This window comes from Sus scrofa, chromosome 14 (assembly GCF_054392235.1).
Source record: "Sus scrofa isolate SSC_HxYL_T2T_F1_AM1 chromosome 14, Sscrofa_HxYL_maternal_Yorkshire_Landrace_v2.0, whole genome shotgun sequence".
In the NCBI taxonomy this organism is placed as follows: Eukaryota; Metazoa; Chordata; class Mammalia; order Artiodactyla; family Suidae; genus Sus; species Sus scrofa.
Window position 1 is genome coordinate 35,543,907 of NC_139396.1, and position 23,523 is coordinate 35,567,429.

The 23,523-nt window shown below is 39.8% G+C and overlaps 1 protein-coding gene across 4 annotated transcripts in view; it reads right to left on the reverse strand.

The window, feature by feature from the left end:
* Positions 1 to 19,210, reverse strand: part of XKR6 (XK related 6) — a 294,250-nt gene extending 275,040 nt beyond the window's left edge. For 3 of the 4 annotated variants that reach the window (XR_014828465.1, XR_014828466.1, XM_021073068.2), the window contains exon 1: positions 17,711 to 18,935. Coding sequence is in view for 1 of the 4 variants with exons in the window: in XM_021073068.2 (XP_020928727.2) it covers positions 17,711 to 18,444 (734 nt within the window). In the remaining 3 variants the exon portion in view is untranslated. Of the gene's footprint in view, positions 1 to 17,710; positions 18,936 to 19,087 lie in introns of those variants that run through there. The other variant, XR_014828467.1, reaches the window with a different exon arrangement.
* Positions 19,211 to 23,523: the final 4,313 nt, after the last annotated feature.

Sequence of the window (23,523 nt, forward strand, 5' to 3'; positions counted from 1 at the left end):
TCCGATTAAACCCCTAGCCTGGGAACCTCCATATGCTGCAGGAGCGGCCCAAGAAATGGCAAAATGACCAAAAAAAAAAAAAATTTGAGATTTTTTTAGTGTGGTTAATACATTTTGACTTTCCGATAAGACTGTATTTCAAAAGACATGCCTGCCTAATCTACTATTGGATATGGATAATCTACTTTTTATACATTTATCAATATGTAAATAAATTACAAAATGACTAGTTTTCTCCCTGGTTTCACTTACAATGAAAACAATCATTTAATAGATACATATTTATTTATAACTGCTTTAACAATATTGTATCTTTACTTGGAAAATTTACTTTGAACAAGTAGGCAAGGTATATTTCTATGTGTAGAAAGAGGATAAGAGTTAAATAAGAGGAAAATGTGGCCAGGTAAAACCTTATCAATGCCAGGTACAATTTTCAATATTATGGGCCAGTTAGAAAAAGCTATTAATTGACATCTAACATTTAGTAAGTACTTACTGTGTATCGTTATTCTTAGACTTTCACATGCATTAACTCTTAATTTTCCAAACAATCCTATAAGATAGTAATATCCTCCTCTACAAAGCTGCCCCTGATCTTTCTACCCCAAATAAGCACTATTTTACCTATGAGGAGCCCCAAAAACAGAGAGGTTAAATAATTGTACAAGTTAATAGCTGGTCAGGACCCTCAGGCTTCAGAGGGCATGCTCTTGTAGGCAGGGCTTCCCTGCCCTCCTTATAGGCAATGTCTCATCACCGTAGGCCAGGCTACAGTAAAGAGAATTTGGAAGAGCTCTCTTCTGATTTAAAATACCACCCATCCTCGACTGAAGTCATTTCAGATTTAATAACACTTGGGCCCTTTTTTTCAAATCTGACAATATGGATATCATTGTGGAGGACAACACCAGGACTTTTTACCTGACAATGGTCACACTGTGCTGTGGAAGTGACCAAATTTTTTTTGCTGTTGTTTTTGTTTTTCAGGGCCGTACCTGCAGCTTATGGAGGTTCCCAGGCTAGGGGTCAAATCGGAGCTACAGTGGCTGGCCTACACCACAGCAACGTCAGATCCGAGCTGTGTCTGCGACCTATACCACAGCTCACAACAAGGCCAGATCCTTAACCTACTGAGTGAGGCCAGAGATTGAACCTGTGTCCTCATGGATACTAGTCAGATTCATTAACTGCTGAGTCATGACGGGAACTTCAAAGCGACCAACTTTAAAAGAATATTTTTAGATAACACAATTGAGGCTGGTTCCCAGCTGGGCAGTGTGGGCTAGAACACTGATAAGAAATATGCCTTAATCCAGAAGGGTTGGCTGTGAGTACGTAATTAGTACTGCTTTTGTTTTTTAAACTGACAACAGTACTAGGTAAGGAAGAGAAAAAGACTGTTCATTCATTTGTTCTCTGTGTGTGTTTAACTTTGAGTAGAGAGCTATGAAGAAATGAAACTATCTGAAGAGTTTAATTTTTTAAATTTTGATAAAACACATATAAAATTTACTACCTTAACCATTTTTATGTGTCCAGTTCAGAGGCACGAAGTACATTCACATTGCTGTGCAAGCATCACCAGCATCCATCCACAGAACTCTTTCCATCTTCTCTGATACCTAACTTCCCACACACCCCTCCATCCCACCCTTGACAACCACCATTTTTTCTGTCTCTATGACTGTGACTACCTTGGTTTACTTCATAAAAGTGGAATCATACAGTATTTGTCCTTTTATCTTTCCTTCTTTTTTTGGTCTTTTTAGGGTGGCACCCACAGCATATGGAGGTTCCCAGACTAGGGGTCAAATTGGAGCTGTAGCTGCTGACCTACACCACAGCCACAGCAACACGGGATCCAAGCTGCATCTGCAACCTACAGCATAGCTCACAGCAACACCATTCCTGCAGCATGCCGAAGTTCCCAGGCTGGAGATCAAACCCACACCACAGCAGTGACAATGATGGATCTTTAACCTCTAGATCACCAGGGAACTCCTATTTGTTGGATTAAAATAAAAAAACTATTATTTAAGGGTGTGTGTGTGTGTGTGTGTGTGTGTGTGTGTGTGAACCAAGAGGAATTATCATGTTAAGCAATTCATTTTTTTCTTTGGTCTTGAGAAGTCTTACAATATATGCTGATTAACATTACTACACTGCCACTAAGTAAGATTTTGGAGAATCCACCCAAGTGGGCTTATGAATTGAAAGTTGAAAAGGCTTACTAATAAGGTTTTAAACACAGTGTAAGCATTTTAACATCTGCAGCAGTATTAAGTTCGGGAATCCCTGGATGGAACAGTATTTATTTTGATCAAGCTCAGACAGGGTCACCCACTGCCTTCATAAAACACTGGAGAGTCAGATCTGCTTGGAGTCTGGGCGATATCCTCTGGATACAACAGATGCAATAGTGGGAGTGAAAGACTAAGCCAGCATCAATATAAGAAAATACATTAGAAGTATTAAAATTAATAAGGTCAACCAGGGAAAAAAATTTATCTCAAGTAGTGTGTATCTGACCTGCAATACTATACAGCTTCTGTTAAAGGTTTCGGTGTCTAGTTTTTATTCTAATTATAATTTGCAGTTTTATCTCTCGAGTACAATAGTCTGAGAAAATATTAATTATGTATTAGCCATAGAGGTCACAGATTTTGGCTTTGTAAGAAAAAAAACAAGGATTTTCATCTAGATGCTGGTATAGTCTCAACTGGTGGTGATAATTATGTAGAGAAACTTTAATTGTTAAATAGTCCCTATATAAATATATTTATGCTTTATAACCCAATTTTTAAAAGCCAGTTAAGAATATCAGAAAATGTAACCTAAATCATATTTGGGATTAAAAGAACAAGTATCTTAAAACAGTTGACTGTTAAACCTTCGCCAGACCAACAGGTCTCTATTTTTTAAATATTTTATGATTTCTAGAAGAACTTAACAAAATATATTGATGTTTTGATAAAAAGCATTATAGTTTGTTATACTGAGACGCTCTGACACCTTTCTAAGGAATTTTTAGATGATTATAACCCATTTCCAGTGGTAATCAACACACAAATGAAATACAACCCAATCACTTTTAGTAATATAAAGCTTTAGGGTAAATTTCTAAATTTAGGTATAAATTTTGCACATACATTTAGGTTACATATTTGGTGGCCTGTAGAATTAACATGAAAAACAAGGAGTGACTCTTGGGGGCAGTTATTTAGGGACTAGCAGCTAACAAGTTCCCTAAGTATGGGACATGGTTTTGTTAAAATTACAACTGCTATGGTCACATATCAAGATTCAAACTCTTCTAAACCAGATGTGAATTTTTTGTTTGTAAGACTTGAAACACTGACAAGGCTTAGCTATAGGGCTACAATGCTTTTTATTTAGTCTGTGAAGGCCATTTTTACCTCAATGATAATTCATCTGAAGAAAAATTATTCAAAACCCTAATCTATTACTTCATTATATTTTAACTTAGTTTATTTAGCATGGATCACATTTAAAATTAATTAACACAGTTGTTACTTTTAGGAGGGAATTTTAACAGTTACTTGTTTCACCTCACCAATTAAAAAAGTTGACCTGTTTTTGTATGACCCTCAGGCTAAGAATGGTTTTAACATTTTTAAAGAGTAAAATGAGACAGAGGCCTGACATAGCTAACAAATTCTAAAATATTAAATATAAATCAAAGTTTTAAAAAGAAATTGTCTCGGAGTTCCCATCGTGGCTCAGTGGTTAACGAATCCGACTAGGAACCATGAGGTTGCGGGTTCGATCCCTGACCTTGCTCGTGGGTTAAGGATCCGGCGGTGCTGTGAGCTGTGGTGTAGGTTGCAGATGCGGCTTGGATCCCGAGTTGCTGTGGCTGTGGCATAGGCCAGAGGCTACAGCTCCGATTCGACCCCTAGCCTGGGAACCTCCATATGCCACAGGAGTGGCCCAAGAAATGGCAAAAAGACCAAAAAAAAAAAAAAAAAAAAAGAAAGAAATTGTCTCTTCTATACACCAATCAATAGCAGTTTACATTACACACACACACACAATCTAATCTGGAGGGTACCTGATCTAAGTATAGAATTGTTTCTCAATCTCTGATCATGAAGCTTGCTCTTCTGCACTACAAAGCTGTACCCTGGGCAGGACCACATTTCCTGGCCTCCCTTGATGTGGGTGTGGTTATCCCCGAGGGATGTTAGGACCAGTGATCTGTGTCACTTCAAGCCAAGGCTTTTAATCCAAAATTTATAAACACCTCCTGCAGCTCAATACAAACAAAACAAACAACCCTATCAAAAAATGGGCAGAAGATCTAAACGGACAATTCTCCAAAGAAAACATATAGATGGCCTAAAAAAACACATGAAAAGATGTTCAACATCACTAATTATTAGAGAAATACAAATCAAAACTACTATGAGGTACCACCTTACACCAGCCAGAATGGCCACATCAAAAAGTCTACAAATAATAAATGCTAGAGAGGGTATGGAGAAAAGAGAACCCTCTTACACTGTTGGTGGGAATGTAAATTGATACAACCACTATGGCAAACAGTATGGAGATTCCTTAGAAAACTAAAAATAGAATTACCATTTGATCCAGCAATCCCACTCTTGGGCATCTATCCAGAGAAAACCAGGACTCAAAAAGATACATGCACTCCATATTCACTGCGGCACTGTATATAATATCCAAGACAGAGAAGCAACCTAAATGTCCATTAACAGAGGAGTGGATAAAGAAGATGTGGTACATATGCACAATGGAATATTACTCAGCCATTAAAAGGAAAGAAATAATAGCATTTGCAGCAATATAGATAGACCTAGAAATTATCATGCTAAGTGAAGCCGCCTGTTCTACTTCAGTCAGACGGTGAGACATCAGTGTCATATGCTATCACTTATATGTGGAATCTAAAAAAAGGACACAATGAATTTCTTTGCAGAACAGATACTGACTCACAGACTTTGAAAAACTTAGTTTCCAAAAGTGACAGGTTAGGGGGGTGCTGGGGGTTTGGGATGGAAATGCTATAAAACTGGGTTGTGATGATCTTTGTACAACTGTAAATATAGTAAAATTCATTGAATAAAAAAGAAAAAACAAACAAAAAAGAAAAGCAAAAAAAAAAAAAAAAAAAAAAAAGGAGTTCCTGTCGTGGCACAGTGGTTAACAAATCCGACTAGGAACCATGAGGTTGAGGGTTCGATCCCTGCCCCTTGCTCAGTGGGTCAAGGTTCCGGCGTTGCCTTGAGCTGTGGTGTAGGTCGCAGACGTGGCTCAGCTCCCCCACTGCTGTGGCTCTGGCGTAGGCCGGTGGCTACAGCTCCGATTCAACCCCTAGCCTGGGAACCTCCATATGCTGCGGGAAGCGGCCCTAGAAAAGGCTAAAAGACAAAAAAAACAAAACAACAAAAAAAAAGCCAAGGCTTTTAAAAAGCAGTTATTCTTTCTCCATAGTTTTTTCCTTTCTCTGGCTGAATGCTGAGGGTGTTGATCCCTAAAGGATGTCAAAGCCATGATCAGCCAGGACCACCCACAGTAGACAACACATTTCTTGTGTTAAGCCACTGAAATGTTATCGAGGAAACACGCTGTAACAGCTACTAACATACACATTGTATAGTTGCTGCCTTTCACATTTAACTAACTTCTACTTAATGTGGAAGTTCTCCCAATCATCCTAAAACAAAAACAAAACAACTACAAAAACAGATTGTTTATATTGCTGAAAGCCGCCTGTTCTACCCATCAGTCTTTTCCTTGACAACTGGCTACTGTTGTTCTTTTTTCAATTTACTGTTTGCTCAGATGAATTTTAATTTAAAACCTCACTGTAACTACATTTCAAAAGAGCTGAAATTTAAACACATTCCTGTTCCATATATGTAGTTCAAGTGCTCATGTGACATTGAGACATTAGCTCATCCCATCCAATGACTGTGTTAAATAGGCAAAAATGTAAAAGTGGACTGAAAGAGTCCCGCTTCACTACTTTATTGGAGATAAAGGCCAACAAAGCTTGAGACGAATAATAAAAGATTCACTTAACCTTGAGACACAGTAGTATCTCCAAAACTAGAACTTCCCCAAACAACAGAACCTTGACATCTCCAAGAGCTGCATCTTGACACCATCACAGATTCAAAAACACGTCAGTTATGCCACAATGCATGCTTCTGTAACATGGATTCTTTCACACCTGACTGGCAAAATGAGACCGACAACAGTGTAATGGAGAAGTAGTGTTGGTTCAAGAGTGATTCTTCCCAGCATGTTAATGTTTTGAAGCTATCAAGGGCAAATTTTTTCACAAATAAAAAAGACTTAGGGAGGAAAAAAGAAAACTGGTAAGAATCCTACCAAAGTACCTTCCTTTGGTACAAGTGATGGTGGCTGGTTTAGTCTTCCATATCCATTATGCCTTTCACTACCTAGTGATGCTGTGGGCACACACAAAAGCTAAACCCTGGACCAGGGCTCTACTTCTGGTGAAACTGGCTAACACCGGAGAAGCTAACACCTTCAAGAATCTACATATCAAAGAAGGAAAAACATGTCCCAGGATAAAAATAAGGGCCAGAATCATCTGAATATGATGCCGAGTGCAAATGTCACACATACTACAGTGCTAAGATTTGGGTGGAAACCACAAATACGGTCCACAAATGCAACAAACATATTCTAACTCTCTATTTTTGCAAATTTACAATGTAATTGCTTTTAACTTCAGCTTTGTTTGGACAACTTTTGTTTAATTTGTGGATAGAGTAGTAAGTCCTTTAGCTTCTGATTTTTTTCCAACCCCAAAACACATCATCCCCACTAGGTCTATGCAAAACCATCTGAGATTGCTTAAATTTTGAATATATAATCTCCTTATTGGAAGGCATAATCTTTTCCTTTACAGTTGGCTTTAATAAAAACTGCCTTACAGAAGGCAAAATGGCAGCATCCGAAATATATGGGGCTGTTTATACCTACCATTTAGTTTACTACTCAAAAGCTGTGTTCTTTATAACCAAGCAAAATGACAGATTTGGAGTTCTGTTCATTTTGATTCAGAATCACAGAGGATCCAACCCAGTCTACAGTGTGCTTGCCCACACATTCTGTATCCCTTGCTGCCAGCTGTTGCCTCTCCTAGGAGTTCCCACCCTGAGCTTCCCAGGTAGAAGCAGCTTGAGTTTTTTCACCACTGCCACATTCCTAGATGGAGTTCAAGGGATATTATTTTGGTGTGTGTAGCTCTTAGGTGTCCTTATTGACCCACTATACTAATTAATATCTTACCAACAAGGAGTAGTAGAATTAAACACTGTATATCCCCTTCCCGACCTCTCCCCTAGCTATTCCTGCCCATGAAGCCATCAAGTAAAATGTAGTCATGTCATTTTTCTTCGGTGCTCTCTTCATTTCTGTCTCTAATAAAACCCATTTAATACCTATTAGGACACTTCTCCCCTTTCATTCACCAGTTTCTTTTCAAGAATCCAATCCTTGGCACCAATTTCAACAAATATAACATTTCTGAACATCTGAGACATGAAATTCACTCTAGATTGGATATCAATTTTCCCAACATAATAAAATGCCTCTAACCTGGCACTTCTAACAGTGATAATTTGTATTAATAATGACCTTGAAGCACTTCAAATTTCCAAAGAAGCTTTGAATCAAAAGAATATTCAATTATATGCTGTACAGTTTTAATGTTAAATGTCTTTACAGTATTTTAAATCTTAAGTATAACCCCACATGCCATATTTGTGGCAAATACGGCTACCATTTGATTAATACACACTTACACCAACCCATTCCAGCTGAGAGTAAGGTTCAATCAGAGATTGTTTAAATACTGATGTTCTATTAAAATCATCATCAGAGCTTCCTTTTATTTTTTTATTTTTATTTTTTTTGTTTTATTCGTTTTGTTTTTTGCCATTTCTAGGGCCACTCCCGCAGCATATGGAGGTTAGGGGTTGAATCGGAGCTGTAGCCACCAGCCTACGCCAGAGCCACAGCAACGCCAGATCCAAGCCGTATCTGTGACCTACACCACAACTCACAGCAATGCCGGATCCTTAACCCACTGAGCAAGGCCAGGGATCGAACCTGAAACCTCATGGTTCCTAGTCGGATTCGTTAACCATTGAGCCACAATGGGAACTCCCCAGAGCTTCCTTTATTCATTCCACCCCTCTATATCTGATATGTCTCATGCTCAAATTTACCACACAAAAAAAATCCCAAATGATTCTAATAAAAATTTCTCCTTGAGAACTACCACTGTAAGTACTAGCAGAAGTCAGCCTATAGAAATGTGGTTCTCATCCCTGTCTGTGCACTGCTTGGAGTACTTTCTGAAAACACACACTCTTTAAATATACAGATCCTAAGGCCCATCCCAGACCTACTAGATCATTATCTATTATGATAGAACTCAAATGTCTGACTCCCCAGGTGATTCCAACACACAGCCAAGTTTGAAAACATCTGCTTTTATAGTCTTAAGGAAAGGGCTGCTACTCTTGGTGTTTCCAACAGGTGAACAGAGAATCAGCATATTTGTGCATCTTCTCTGCAAGGTTCAATACCTTAGGATAGAAATCAGAGGTCTCAGAGAACCTCAGTTTGACATCAAGAGGCCCCAGTGGTTCAAGAATATCATTCCTTCACTTTCAATAACCCAGAACAGCAAAGTCCCAAAGAAAAGCAAAGTCATTAGTGAAAAGTGTCTCCTGATCATTTCAAGAAAAATAAGATGCAGAAAACTGCATGTATTTTGCCATCAGTGAGATTTTGTTTCAAGACTTTCCTCCACCAATTGTCAGTGACTTATCAGATTATTCCATCTCTCTAAGCCCATTTCTTCGTCTGTAAAATGAGCATAAAAAATTTATGAAAATTTACGAGACAATACTTGTAAAAACAGAATTTCCAATAGTTTCCTTTCCACATTAGTAATTCCTGTATGTCCCCTCCACTCTCTTTTGAGTCACACATTCTAACCTGTTGTATATACTTGAGTCCTGACCTCAGGTTATTGCTACTACACACAGAGAACACATGAGGCATATTTTAATTTTGTTCCTCCAAGAGTAACATGAAGCTTAACTTAAACTCTGTCTACAACAACCAGTTGAAAACCCACCAATGCCTAGATTCATAGCAACCTCTTCAGCACAGATTTTTTTTTTTTCTTTAACTCTCAGATCCTCATTCTGGTCAAGCAATGGCTCTCCAACTCTCAGACAGCTAAGAATTACTAGGAAGCTTGTTTAAAATACAAATCTCACCTCCCACCAACAATTTCATAATTGATTCAGGCAAGGATTCTCAAAGGCCACTACAACTATTAGGTAAAAAAAAGGTTGTCAGGAAGCAGACCATTGACACCTTTGCCAAAAGTCTTACCCCACAAGTTACTTACTGGGAAAATTAACCTTTATAGAGAAAAATGTGGCAGTCAGAACCCTAACCAAGAGATAGAACAGCATCACTAATAGTGGGATGAATCAGGTTATCATGTGATATGCTGCAAACATCAAGTAGAAAGCAGTATTTCCGACAAAAATAAGTAGTCTCAATATAATCAAGCCCCTAGAGGCATCTTCAAGTTTACCCAGAATACAGAGGGCAGATAACACTTGGAGGAAATGATCAGGCAACCTAAAATATGGAAAATATAAGAGACTCTGCAAAAGTCAACATAATGAAGAAAAAAATTTTTAAATTGTTTTAGTATTAAAGAAACGTAAAAGTAATGCTGATTAAGCAATTTTGATTAATCCCTGTCGAGAGGAAGTAAAACCTATATAAGACCTTGTTGGGGACAAAAAAAGCAAATCTGAATATGAAACAGTTATTAGATGATTTTTTAGAATTATGGATTAAGGGATCATCATTAAATTTTAGGTGGGATAATAGTATTGTAGCTGGGTAGAATTATTCTAATTATTCAGTTTTTGAGGTAAAGTATGGAGAGGTACAACCTCATGATATACTTTACACACACACACACAAAGCTATCTATGTCAAATACAGAATTCAGGTAGATGGTAACAGATGCTCAATATACTCCTCTACCTCCCGGTATGCTTAAAAGTTTCCATAAGGACTGAGCAAAAATACACATTCTGTAGTCCAACTCCCTGAGGTTCTAATTCCTTAAACCCACAGCAGACCCTCAATTCAGCATTCTAACAAGCCCCCGGGCTATCCTAATTCAAGAGGTTCTCTGACCACTTTTAAGAAGCACAGCCTAGTGGGACATGACTGCTATCTGGAAGGACGTGAGTTCCTAATACCCTCTCAGCTCTATTTTATGGGCAGGCTTTCCAAGCCATGGATTTGGTGTCTTCCTCACCTTTGCCATCTTTCTTCATGTGTGCAGTATGTTTAATACAGAATAAAAAGGGGGCAAAATAGTGAAGGAGAAACTTTCTATTTCATGTACCTCTGAGAGCACATGGCCTGGGTGAAACAATAACTATCAACTCTACCTCTTTTCGAAGGCCACTGTGAAGAAAATGATTTGCTTACCCTTCTGTGAACTGAATATTCAAATTCTGTCCTAAAAGTGAGCAATGAACATAAAATCCATGCTCTGTAATTTAATGACTAAGATAAAGCAGAAATAGCTTCCTCACAAATAAAATGACCAAAATATTGCATTCAAAACAAAAGTTATTTTTAAAAATACCTGTTTGATACTTCAGGATAAAAGCAATACACATGAAGAAGCTTCCTGTTAGCAATATGCAAAATACCTTAGGATATTGTGGTTTGTTTTAAAGTATTTTAAAATAATACAATATACCAAGATCTACCCATATTAGACATAAAGGAAAGAAAAATCTATGGTTGAATTTTACGTACATTATCATTTTAACTATATTTACTGAATCCTTAAGGCCAATCCCAACTTTGCCCCAAATTCAACTTAAATCAAAAAAGCACCTATATGTTAATCTAAAAAAATACAACACACACGAAAAAAAAAAAATTCACTTAGAATCATTTCCTAAAACAACTCACGACTGACAAGGAAGCTATCATTAAAATTTTTTTAGTGTTCCCACCCAGGTTCCCGTTAAGTTGCAGCCGTGGCTCAGATTAAACCCCTGGCCCCAGCTAAACAAAACACACTTCAGACTGCAAATACCTATAGGATAACAGACTTTCTAAAACCAATAGATCTTAAAGATCAATCAATTTAACTCATTTGATAAATGTAATCTGAAGAAATTGAGGGCAGAGATTTTTAGTAACTTGTAGAATAATAAACCTTATTTCTTAACTCCAGTGTTCCCTTTATACCACGTTGTGTCCTGTCCTTTTTTTTCTTTTTTAGTATCTCCAAAGTGATAAACAGCACTCTTTTTAGGTAAAAATCAAGTCACTGAACTTTTTTCATGATTAAAAAAATACAATGCTTTCAAAACCAAATAAGAAATTCAGAATTTCTGACTAGAAGTAACTAGGTACAGAGTATCACCAGGAGTAAACTCATTTTAATCACAAACTTGTCTACAGAAAGCACACTACAAATCAAACCAGCCCTTGATGAAAACAGAAACAATTGACACGTGGTTTATTTCTTTTCAGACCCTATCTACTCTTTCCAATACTGTAGAATTTATCCATTACATAACCCTAACTAATTGACCTTATGGATAAAGTTTGTAAAATCAAAGTAAATGATGTCTAAAGGCAGAAATGAACTGCTTGTGATGTCTGACATGTATCTACTAGGTTTCTGGAATGCTAGACTTCTAAAATACAAATTTTGATGTTTTGTTTATAGATCACTCTAGAAATACCTTCCTTCATCACTGGCTGCAATTTTACTCAAAGTGTACCATTTTTTCATCACTTTCTCTTGAAAATTAACCATAGTATCAAGTTTTAACTGTTTCTGTTCACTCACAAACGAAAAATAATCTTCAGAGATGCTTGCTTCAGTCTCCTTTAGGAAGTAGCTCTTTGTCTAAATATAACTTTTCTCCCCTCACAACCAAGCATCTATTTCTATGATCTCTATGGAAGAGGAGAAAGGGAATAACTAGAAGAGGCATTATGTTGTTAAACTTGCCCCTTTTTTCCTTGATGGCACCAAAGTGTTTTGCCCACTGCAAGATTATAAAATTATTATCCTACATTTTCTTCTACTGTTTTTATAGTTTACCATTTTATGTTTATACTTTTAATTAGTTGTGGGTTTTTTTTTTTTTTCCTTTTTTTGTTTTTTCTAGGGACGCACCCTCAGCATATGGAGGTTCCCAGGCTAGGGGTCTAATGGGAGCCGCAGCCACCAGCCTACACCACAGCCACAGCAACTTGGGATCTGAACCATGTCTGCGACCTACACCACAGCTCAGGGCAATGCTGGATCCTTAACCCACTGAGCGAGGCCAGGGATCAAACCAGCAATCTCATGGTTCCTAGTCAGATTCATTAACCACTGAGCCACAATAGGAACTCCTAGTATTTTTGTTTAGATAGAGATCAATTTTTCTCCCAACTGGGTAGTCAATTGCCTCAATGTCACTTCTTAAACAATATTTTTTTCTTCACTGATTAAATGCCGCCTTTACTATCTACTAAATTCCCACAAACCTTTCAATTTCTCTCTTTACTGGGATTCACTACCTATATTTGCCTAATTCCTCTGCCAGTGGCACATCGATCTAATTACTGACACTTTATAGCACATTCACTTTTTACAGAGAAAGTCTCAACATTTTTGTTTTTCAAGGTTTTTGAAACACATTACTCAAACACATTACTTTTCTCAGATCAATTTTTCTCATTCCCCCTCAAAAAAATCCCATTGAGGGTTTTTTTTTGGGGGGGGGGTCTTTTTAGGGGTGCACCTGCAGCATATGGAGGTTCCCAGGCTAGGGGTCAAATCGGAGCTGTAGCTGTTGGCCTATGCCACAGCCACAACCACGCCAGATCCAAACCTCATCTACAACCTACACCACAGCTCACGCCAACGCTGGATCCTTAACCCAATGAGCAAGGCCAGGGATCGAATCTGCGTCCTTATGGATGCTAGTCAGATTCATCCCTGCTGAGCCACATGAGAACTCTCCATTGAGTTTCTTTTGAACCAGAATTCCAGTAAATTTATGGATCAAATGGGGAAAAAAAAGATATTTACAATACAGAAATTCCCACCCCATAATAAACAGATACTATACAAAGCCCCCTACACACAAACACACACACAATCTTTTAACATGACTATGATTGGTATCCTGGCCCCAGAAGAATCAATTTCCTTATTTATAAGGTAACATTTCCATCCCTAAATCACAAAATCTTAGAGCTAGAGGGACAATACAGATCACTTAGTCCAACACCTCTTGTAATTCCAATTATGTTTACCTCAAGCCCACTTAAGAGAATCATTTCAAAATTAATTTTCCTTTTACATGCAACACAATCACACAAGTACTACCTGAATCACATAAAAGGCAAAGAAGTGGGCTACATTTACTGAAGAATGTTTTGAGTTTAGGAAGCCTTTTAGAATAAGATCCATAATTAGGCTCGAAGGAAAAAAAAGGAAAAAACTGAGTACTGTAAGTGCCCACACTTGAGACAACCCCAAGTACTGTAGTTAGACACTCATGTTTCCAAGGTGAAATTGTTTTGTTATGGTGTTGTCCAGGAACCAAACTTCACAGTACCAAGTCATTCCACTCTCAATTGTTCCATCGTATTTATCAGGAACACAAATCCAGTAACAATCTCCAAATGAAATATGCCTAAAACCCAATTCTAAAGTGCTTCTCAAACCTAGCTACCCATCTGATCACCTGTGGAGCTTCTAAAAATAAGATTGCTTTGGGTCCCATCCTGGGATTCTTCCTCAACAGGTCCAGCAATGCTCAAGCATTTTTTAAAGCTACAGTAGGTTCTAGTCTCAGTCAGAGTTAAGAACCACTATTCTAAAATACTGAAGAACAAAGCCCCATAATATTCCAAGTATCCCTACATGGGGGAGGAGGCGGGGGGGGGGGGAGGGGGGAACAGAGGTCAAAAGTAATAGTTTTTTTAAAAAAGCATCTTCACCAGCCCAGCAACATTTGCTGATAGTTACATAGACAGTTATGTCCCTATATTGTATCAAAGTCTTAAAACAGAAAAAAAAAAAAAAATGCTTAAACAAAGCCTTAGCTTGTTCACAGACTGATGACCCCATTATGGTACGTGAAATGTTTTCTTTTTTCTCCTTTGAAGGCAACCCTCCACTCCACCTCACCGTCCAAAATAAAGAACAGATGATGTTCACTTTTAAAATGGCAGATAGAATTAAGATTTTAAGAAAAATCTTTAAAACATGCCCATAAAAATAAATACAGAAAAAGCGATATTAATGATTTGGCTGCAACATCAAGACATTACATGAAATTTTAGTCAAAAAACTGTTGCTCTGGACTGCAGGGAACTGCCAAGACACTAAGCAACCTCTAAAAGCAGCATAAAAGCAAAGAAAGGCCCATACACTGGCGGAGAAAACTCACACACAAAAATGCAATATGCAAACCTGTTCCTAAGCTCTAACCCTCCAAGAAAATGATCTCACTTTCTAATAACAACACATTGTACTAAAATGAAGCCTGGTGTGACTCCTATTCTGGGTATAAATGACTCATTTACCTGCTATCCCTAGGAAAAGTACCTGAATAGAGCACAGAAAGTTAGTAAGTTCCATGTTAAGTGATTAGTACAGCATGCATTAAAGGGACCTTAATTACCAAGTCTTGCCCTGCAAAACAAGATTCATGAAAACAAATCATCCTACAGGCAGCTACTCTTCCATGCCCCACTTTTGGCCCAGTCAAAAATATTTCCTTATGTTTTGTGAAGTCGTTAGGTGAAATGAGATGTCAAGTATTTTCATCTTGACGGAAAAGGCAACGTGCATAGAAATTCACCACTTATGTATGGTCAAGAGTAACAATTTTTTCTTAAATAAGCACTGTGCTCTTGTCCAAGCAAGAGTCAAATAATTTTACATTAAAAAAGAAAAAGTGAAGAGACATACTTCATAGTTTATGCAATCAGTTTTGACAAACACCTTTTCCTAGAAATGTGGCCCAAATCAAATCCATAGACCTTAACCTTTATGTCACATGACCGTATGAAATAACAAAATTTAAGTAGCAAATACGATTACAGGAACAACTGCAACCCCAAAAAATCTGCAGAAAAACTGAGATGATGTATATTTATACACAGTGACAAGTCTGCCACCGGACTAAAACAATAAACAATTTTCTCTGAAGCTTTTACTTGTAATCATGCAAGCCACATGCCTGGCAGGTATCAAAGAGCAAAGGCTCCTGAAGTATTTCAGACAAAACAAGCCTACTGGGAAAAAAAATTAAAACCAAATAAAATCCTTCCTCAGTAAACATTTCTTTTGAAGAATAGTATGCTGAATTAGCGTGTCTTTTAATACCTTAACTTTACAAAATATTTAGACATATATTCTAATCTTGAAAAAAAAAAAGACAAAAACTTTAGACATAGTAAAATCAAAGGCATCTCTTCAAAATATGTATACACCTTTGCAGACACTGAAAGTTCAATAAAAATCTGGAAAAATAATACATTACCCTGCTTCAAACAATTATAAAAACTAAATTCATACTTAAATGTACTTTTCAGTTTGTCCACAACCTGGACTTCTACTATGCCAAATACAATTAAGGGTGGAAATTACTCTGCCTAAAAAATCTGTGAAACACTCCAATTTCAGTATGTCCCAAAAGTTTACTACTAATAAATATCTAGGATGGACTACATTAGAAACAATTCTCTCAGGAATTTTAACCTGTCACCAAGGTTTTGATTACCCACATCTCCATGTCTAAGGCATGGAGAGACGTGACTCATTTACCTGCTATCCCCGGTTCAAGAGATGCCTACTTATTAATTACATGCTGTTAAATTTTGCTAGTTTCAGGATCTCTCTCTTCCTCATACTTTTTGTCCCTCTCACCTTCACTCCTTTGCATCTTACCAACCTGCAAGAAACCAAAACAGGTATCCCCCTCTATCAAACAAACTATCTTTGGTTCAATATGGTTTGGGATGTTTTCAGATTCAGAATTCAAATTCAAAACATACTTCAATTTTTTCCTTGACCTCAAATTGGCTCATAAAAGCTAAAAGTTAATCAACCATCATTTTTTTTCTATTTTGTTCTCCCTCTTCTTATAAACTTATTAGCAGGAAACAAATTATCTGCAGACAAATAGAGCTAGGAAAAAAAAAAAAAGTTTTTTTGCTTCAAGGTAGGAACACCAGTATATAACCCTGACAGGACCAGGAAAATCAAGAACCATTCACTTGTCCTCTAACCTGAATTTGCATGTAAATTCTGCAGCACAAAGTTCTTGCATTCATTTTCATGATTCAACTTAATCCCATGCTTTCTGAAATGATTTTATTTAAAATTCTGTATAGAGCCCTAGACAAACAATTCAAAAGACAAGGAACTTTATTTCAGTTAATCTGAGTACATCTCAGTAAACTGAAATTCTCAGCACCTAAAACCTCCTACTAGGCATAAGGAGCCTAAGCAGTCAAGGCAAAATGTCTTCTCACAGAAGCAACGTACCTGAAGAGCCTCCTACAATTTACCTTCAGTAAGGTTTTTTTCTCTTGCAAATACTCTTACTGTATTTCCAGAATACACTCAAGCTGAATTAAGTTGGAAGGCACAGATTTACCAAGATTTTAATGGGATCTTTTCCTTAGGTTAGCCAGTTAAGGCTGTTTAAAAAAACAAAATCTGCAAGTGGTTTTTGAGGGATTCACCTGGCACAGGAGAAATTTACAAAAGAGGAAAGGGCCCCAGGGCCCAGCTTGGGGCTTGTGTAAACATAAATCACCTGTGCACTGACAAAATCAACGTTCCACCAAAATAGATGTCCAGGTGGTTAAGTGATCTTCTGGAGGTGAGAGTTAAAAACAAACGCTTACACCCATGACATACTATAGCATTTTACCTGTCACTAAGAAAAGGGCACGTCTAATCCAGCAAAACAGTCATTTTTCCTTCAAGGAGAGCAGCGGTTTGGAGTCATTTGCAGGGGATAGGATTGCAGGAAGGGGGGGAGGGGGCGTGGAATAAAGGAGTGCTAAAAGGAGAGGCAGCCAGGGGTTTTGCACAGGGCCCCATACAGGCCACTGCGGAGAGAAGACGGGGGAAAGAGGGGAAGATGTCTCACCAGGGGACAAAACCAAGTGCAAACCGGTTGGAAGAAGGAAGGTTCCCCCCAGGGGGCGAGCTGGGGTGCAGATAAAAAGCGCCAGAGGCTGGTTACCTTGGGATACAGAGGTCTACAGAGATAGAGGGGAGGGAAAGGATGGAGGGTCCTCGGCTAAGTGCGAGCCAGGGATGAAGACAGACAAACAGTGGGACATGGGCCTCCCTGGGCCAAAAGGCGTGGCCAGGGATCCAGACCGAAGGATGGCCTTTTAGAGACGCCCGGGGAAGTGCGTGGCAAACCCCTCCTTCAAGACCCCGGGCCAGGCCCGTCCGAGGGGCCCACCTCCGAGGCACCTCCAGGGCGGAGCGCACTCGGGAGGGCTCCGGCCTCGCCCGCCGGGCCCTCTGCGGGGCCGACTGGCCAGGCCCCCGCCCCCACCCCCGCAGTGCTCTTACCTCCACACCTGCCCCATCTGCAGCAGGTGGATGACCGACTGCCAGATCCACACGGAGAGGCGGCACAGGCGCTGCGCCCCCGGCGTGGCCGAGGGCCCCGCGCCGTGGCCGTAGCCAGCCCCCATCATGGGGGGGCCCCGGCTGCTGAGCCCCTCCACGGCGCCCAGCCCGCCGCCCGTGTAGTCCTGCACGAACCAGCGGAAGCTCAGGCTCTGCACCAGCAGCGACGGCACCAGCACGAAGAAGAGGGTCAGCCCGAAGTAGCCGTAGTCCCCCTTGCGGTAGTAGTCGAGGGCCAGCCACAGGTCGGTGCCCACGTCCCCGAAGAAGACCAGCAGCGCCAGCACGATCCACAGGCAGTCGAGCCACGGCCGCTCCACCTGCGGCGGCTGCGGCCGCGCGTCCGAGGGCGTCGGGTGGCGGCGGCCATCGGCCGCGGGCGGCTGCAGCGGCTGGTCCCCCCCGTCGGCGGCGGCGGCGCTGCGGCGCGGCTTCTTGCCCAGGAGGGAGCGCAGGCAGGCGGAGCGGCAGCCCCAGTAGCACGAGGAGGTGTTGCAGCAGTGGCAGATGTGCAGCGAGCTGCTCTCGCCGGGCTCGCTGCCGTCGCCGCCGCCGCCGCAGCCGCCTCCCCCGGGCTCCCCGTCCTCCTCGCCGCCGCTGCCCACCGCCTCGTCCAGGTTGTGCAGCTGGGCGAAGCCCACCCCCACGCCACCGCCATCGGATTTCGCCGCCATCTTGACTCTCTTCCCAGCTCCGGAGGTTGGGGGGGGAGGGACGGGTGGGGGGGAGAAGGCAGGGAACGGGGAGGGGGGGGAAACGAATGGAGAGGAAGGGGGGCGGGGAGGAAGCGGGGGAGCAAACGAACGAGGGGGGAGTGGGCCAGGGAACCCCCTCCGCTTCCGGGTAGTTGGCGTCACTTCCGGGCGAGCCCCCCAATCGCACGGCGCCCGCAGCTCCCCAGCCCTACCCTCCCGGCCAAGATGGCCGCCCTCCTGTGCCTCAGCTGCTGGGCGGGGGGCCGGGGGGTTCACCCCGCCAGGGCTCCCCTTCCCCTCTTCCGTTGACCCCGAAACCCATCAGGTTGACCCCTCGGCGTTTCTGAATCCCGCTGGGCCGAGTGAGGCGTTCCAAAGTGATCTCTGAAGGGGGCAGTGCCAGACGTTTTGGGGTCCCCTTCCTCAGCGTCGCAGCTCACAGCTTTCCTCCTGGAGAAACGCCCCCTAACACCCTCCCGGCTGCTGGCGGAGGGGCGGGACCTCTGAGGGAAGGGGCGGAGCTAGTGCAAAGCAGGTGATTACGTGTCACTTCCGGGAGATAGGATGACCTCATTGTGTAGTTAGACAACCACCCCCCCCCATCAAAATGGCTGTGTCTCACCTCTTTGGCTGTTTCTTTTCCTTTTTTGTTTTTTCCTTTTAAATGTGGCTCATAGTCTTCTCTTATTTTGAGGGTCTTCAGAAATTGCATAAATCAGTTTAGATTCCACACACTACTTATTGCTTCTCACTTTTGTTTAGACAACTCCCTCCTCTTTTACCTCTTGACCCCCTGATTTTCTTGGCACTGACAACTTTGCCATCTTTTGCAATAAAGTTTCCACCATTCCTTTGAGAAAAGTCCTGGCAAAATCCAGTTTTAAAATCAACGTGTTTACTTCTTGAAAACTAGAGCAAAGATTGAATTAGTATATTGTGACCTTGAGTGTATTTTCTTCACCACTAAAATGTATTTCTACCAACTTTTAAGTATACACTTTTTAAATTCTCTGACCTTAATTTGGAAAATTCAGAACTAGCCAGAGTTTAAATTGTGTCAATTACTTGTTTAAGCTATGAAAATGTGTGAAAATTGCCTTTTAGAATTTTTTTGGTGCTAAGAATCTGTCAGTAAACATGGTTTTAAATAAGTGAAAATGTTATCAATGTGCTATATCCTTAAAATAAGTGCAGGGTACACTATTTAATCTTAACTGACAATTTACAAAAGTGAAGCAGCACTGAATGGGTTTGAATTACAATGATCTTCTAGTGAATCTGAAACCAGATAGAGCAAGCTACGTGGTCAGAGTTGTTACTGATCAGGTGAAAGGAACATTTTGAAGTTAGAAAAAAAGAAAAAATTCCTAACTCTGAATTTTCTCATTCCCTCTCTGGATTTTTGTGCTAATTTTTCTGAGTCTATCTACTTCACCCTTCAGTAAAACCTTCTAATCTTGCCAAGAACTTTCTTTGGACTACCGAGGACAAATTAGGTAATGTTTATATGGCATTGAGGTTTTGTGGAAGAAAAATGCCTTTGAAATTTTCAGTATTCTTATTTTGAGATATATAATGTTTAACACTATAACTCCTAGTTAAGTTTGGGGGGTGGGGCAAGATAAAGATTCTATATTTTAGTACACAGCTTTTCTTGAGTATTTATGCCAAGGTAAAACCTGTAAAGACTTTACAAAAAGTACTCAGAATTTTTACCTCAGCCATTTGGGGGGGGGGGGTGCTTTTGAAAACAAGTCACATAAGGGTATCCTTTTATTTCACACTATGATTTAAGCCTCCTTATTCCTGTGGGAGTAAAACTTATAGCCAGCAGTAAGGATTGTTTCTACATATAGATTGAGATTCTGTTTCTTTCTTTGCTGAATTTGAATTAATAACACCTTTAGGAGTTCCCAGTGTGATACAGTAGGTTAATGATCTAGCTTGTCTCTGTGGAGGTACCGGTTCAACTCCCAGCTCCTATGCAGTGTGTTAAGGATCTGGAGTTGCTGCATCTGTGGCGTAAGTTACAGCTGCAGCTTGGATTTAATCCCTGGCATGGGAACTTCCATATGCTGTGAGGGTGGCTGAAAAAGAAAAAGTAATACCTTTAAAAGTTGGCGTAGGTATGGAGTATCACTGCCCAGGTTTAGATCCTAGATCCACTAAAATAGCAACATGAATAATGTGAACAAAATATTTAACCTTTTTAAACCCCAGTTTCTTCCATTACATAATGGCAATATAACAGTGTTTTCTTCGAAAAGTTTTTGGGCAGGTTAAAGATGCTAATCTACTCAAATCTCTCAACAAAATACCTGATAGGTAATAAGCACTGATGAATGGTAACTATTATTATCATTATTATTGCTTTTATTGTTGTTATGTTTACATATGCCAACATATAGTTACTTAAATTCTACTATCCAGGAGATTTGTTATCTAATAAATGAAAGCATTTCAAATACTCCTAGGAAATAGGTATAATTAGTTTTTTTTTTCCCCCACTGTACAGCAAGGGGATCAAGTTATCCTTACATGTATACATTACAATTACATTTTTCCCCACCCTTAGTATAATTAGTTTTTAAATGTGTTTTCTATGAAATGAGATACAAAAGCAGGCAACAATGACATATTTATGATTTCTATTTCCCTGTGCCCTGAAAGAACATAATCTAGTGAAATTAACTAAATTACACTCAGCATATAAGGCTAATAAATGAGACTGTGTCAAGAGTTTATCACAATTGAAGGTTCAAGTAGATATGATGCGCAGACTGTCGAGTGATTTCAACTTTACATTTGCCATTTCAACAATTGTATCATTCTACCTTCTTTGTAAGGGATAATTTGTAGAACCCAGGAGGTTCTAAAATTAAACAGTTACAGTGAAAAACCTATCATGAAGACTCACTGAAAGTTAACATAAATTTGGACAGTGCTATGAATGGTGCCTTTTTTTTTTTTTTTTTTGCATAGAATTTTTGGGCAATTAGGTGTCCAAGCAATTTCTGCACTTAGCACAGTGCTGAACACAGAGTGAGCACTCAGTAAATATCGATTAAATGAGTGGATTAATTAATTTTCCTAGTAACTGAAATTTAGCCTTTCAAGTGTCCTCCCCACTGTGTTATTTTACATTTTATGACGTAAACCTTCATAAAACTCAATCAATGTTTACAGAGATATCTCAATTCTCTAGAAAATGGGGGATGGGGAAGGTAATAAAAGGAATGCCTTGCCCAGTGGTCTGCTTTCTTATCACCACCTCAGTTAAACCTTTCCAGATGACTTGACCTCAGGTAGCCTTATGCTTAGAGCCTCTGACCACCTATGGGTCTGCTAAGGAACGACCCCAGTCCTACCAGTCACTTTTGTTTTTATTTTTATCTCTAAATAACAAATTTTTAAGCTCTATTTTTCATAGTTCAGCCAGTTAACAACTTTGGCCCATGTTATTAACACTTCAATGTGGGTGGGGAAGCTGAACCACAAAGGATGTTAGAATAACATGTAAAATTATAGGAAATAGACTTTTAGAGTCTCTTCTATGAGTAAAGTAAGACATTTAATATATGCAAATTGTGGCACACATTTTGGCTGTTTGGAGAGAACTTTGGGGTTTTCCTGATTCTCTGTTATTTTCAGAAAGGCAAAGAGGGGAAAGTTAGAATTGAATGCTATTGTATACTAGTCAGTGTCCTGAATGTTATTCCACTTTATCTTACAACAGTCCAAAAAGGCAGGGGCATTACTATCCCCATTTTAGTGGAGTAGAAAACAGCCTTGAGGCAGCCAAGTGACACCCAGAGTCACGCCCAGAGGAGGTAGGGTAGCCGCGGATGAGAATCCAAAGCTCAAACCACTTACTCTACCATTGCCCTGGGCCAGGTAACTTTGGCCCTTTGAAATGAAGTCGTTGTTAACTGTTTTAGTCACTGGAGGGACCCTGCCTATTATGATGCTGATGCACATCCAGGAGACCAGACACTTGAATTCCGAAATAAGGATTTGCCCCTACAAAAGCATTATGAAGGGGCTTCCCTACAAATTCTTCACAGATTTCCTAATTTGAGCCTGGGTAAAGCCAGTAGGCTGATGTTATCCTTGTCAATTCCTTTCCTTATACTGTATTGTCTTCTATAGAAATAGAACTTCTTTGAGCACTGCAGAGTAAGCATGTTAAACCCATTTTCCTGAGAAGCTCCATTTCTATATTTGATGTTGAGAATTGAAATTTTAACAAGAACTCTCATACATTCCCACTGGTATTACAAAATAGTACAATCTCTATGGAAGGGAATTTGGCACTACCTATCAAAATTACAGGTGCAATCACCCTCTGAGACAGCAGTCCCTCTTGTGGGACTTTATCCTGCAGATAAATATGCACACGTTAGAACTTAAATGCGGCCAACATTATTCATTTAGCATTGTTTATAATAGCAAGGAAAATGGAGGGAAAAAATGAAGTGTCAGTCCAAAGGGACACTCATTAAATTGTGGCATATGTACACTACAGAATATGTGCAATGATATTGTAAATTTATACCTTTTTTTTTTTTTTGTGATATAGAAAGAGTTGCAGGATACTTTGTTATCCAAAAAGAGTAAGATGCAAAACAATACAGCCTGCTATGTTTTCTTTAAGAAAGTGGAAGGGATAAGGTTACCTATTCTTATTTGCTTGTTTGTGCATAGGGCAGCTGAGGAAGGTTACCCCTCCCCCAAAAAAAGAAAGAAATGAAAGTGACACTTATGGGGTGGTGGTAGTGGTGAAAAGAAATGGGAAGGTTGGGAGAAAGACAATAAATATCTGAGGGAGGAGTTTCTGGGGGGGAGGATAGGTAGTGTGCACACACACAGGTTTGCAAAGATAGGAAAGAAGGGGTAGGCACATCTGTATTTCTTTTCTGGACAGTAACATCACTGAGGAGTATTTTGTAAAGGTTTTTATTGCTTAACAACTCTGACAGCTGTGAATTGACTTGAACCCTTCTTGAACTTCCTTATATGTTTATCTACTACATTGTCTAAGTAAGGATAATCAGAGTG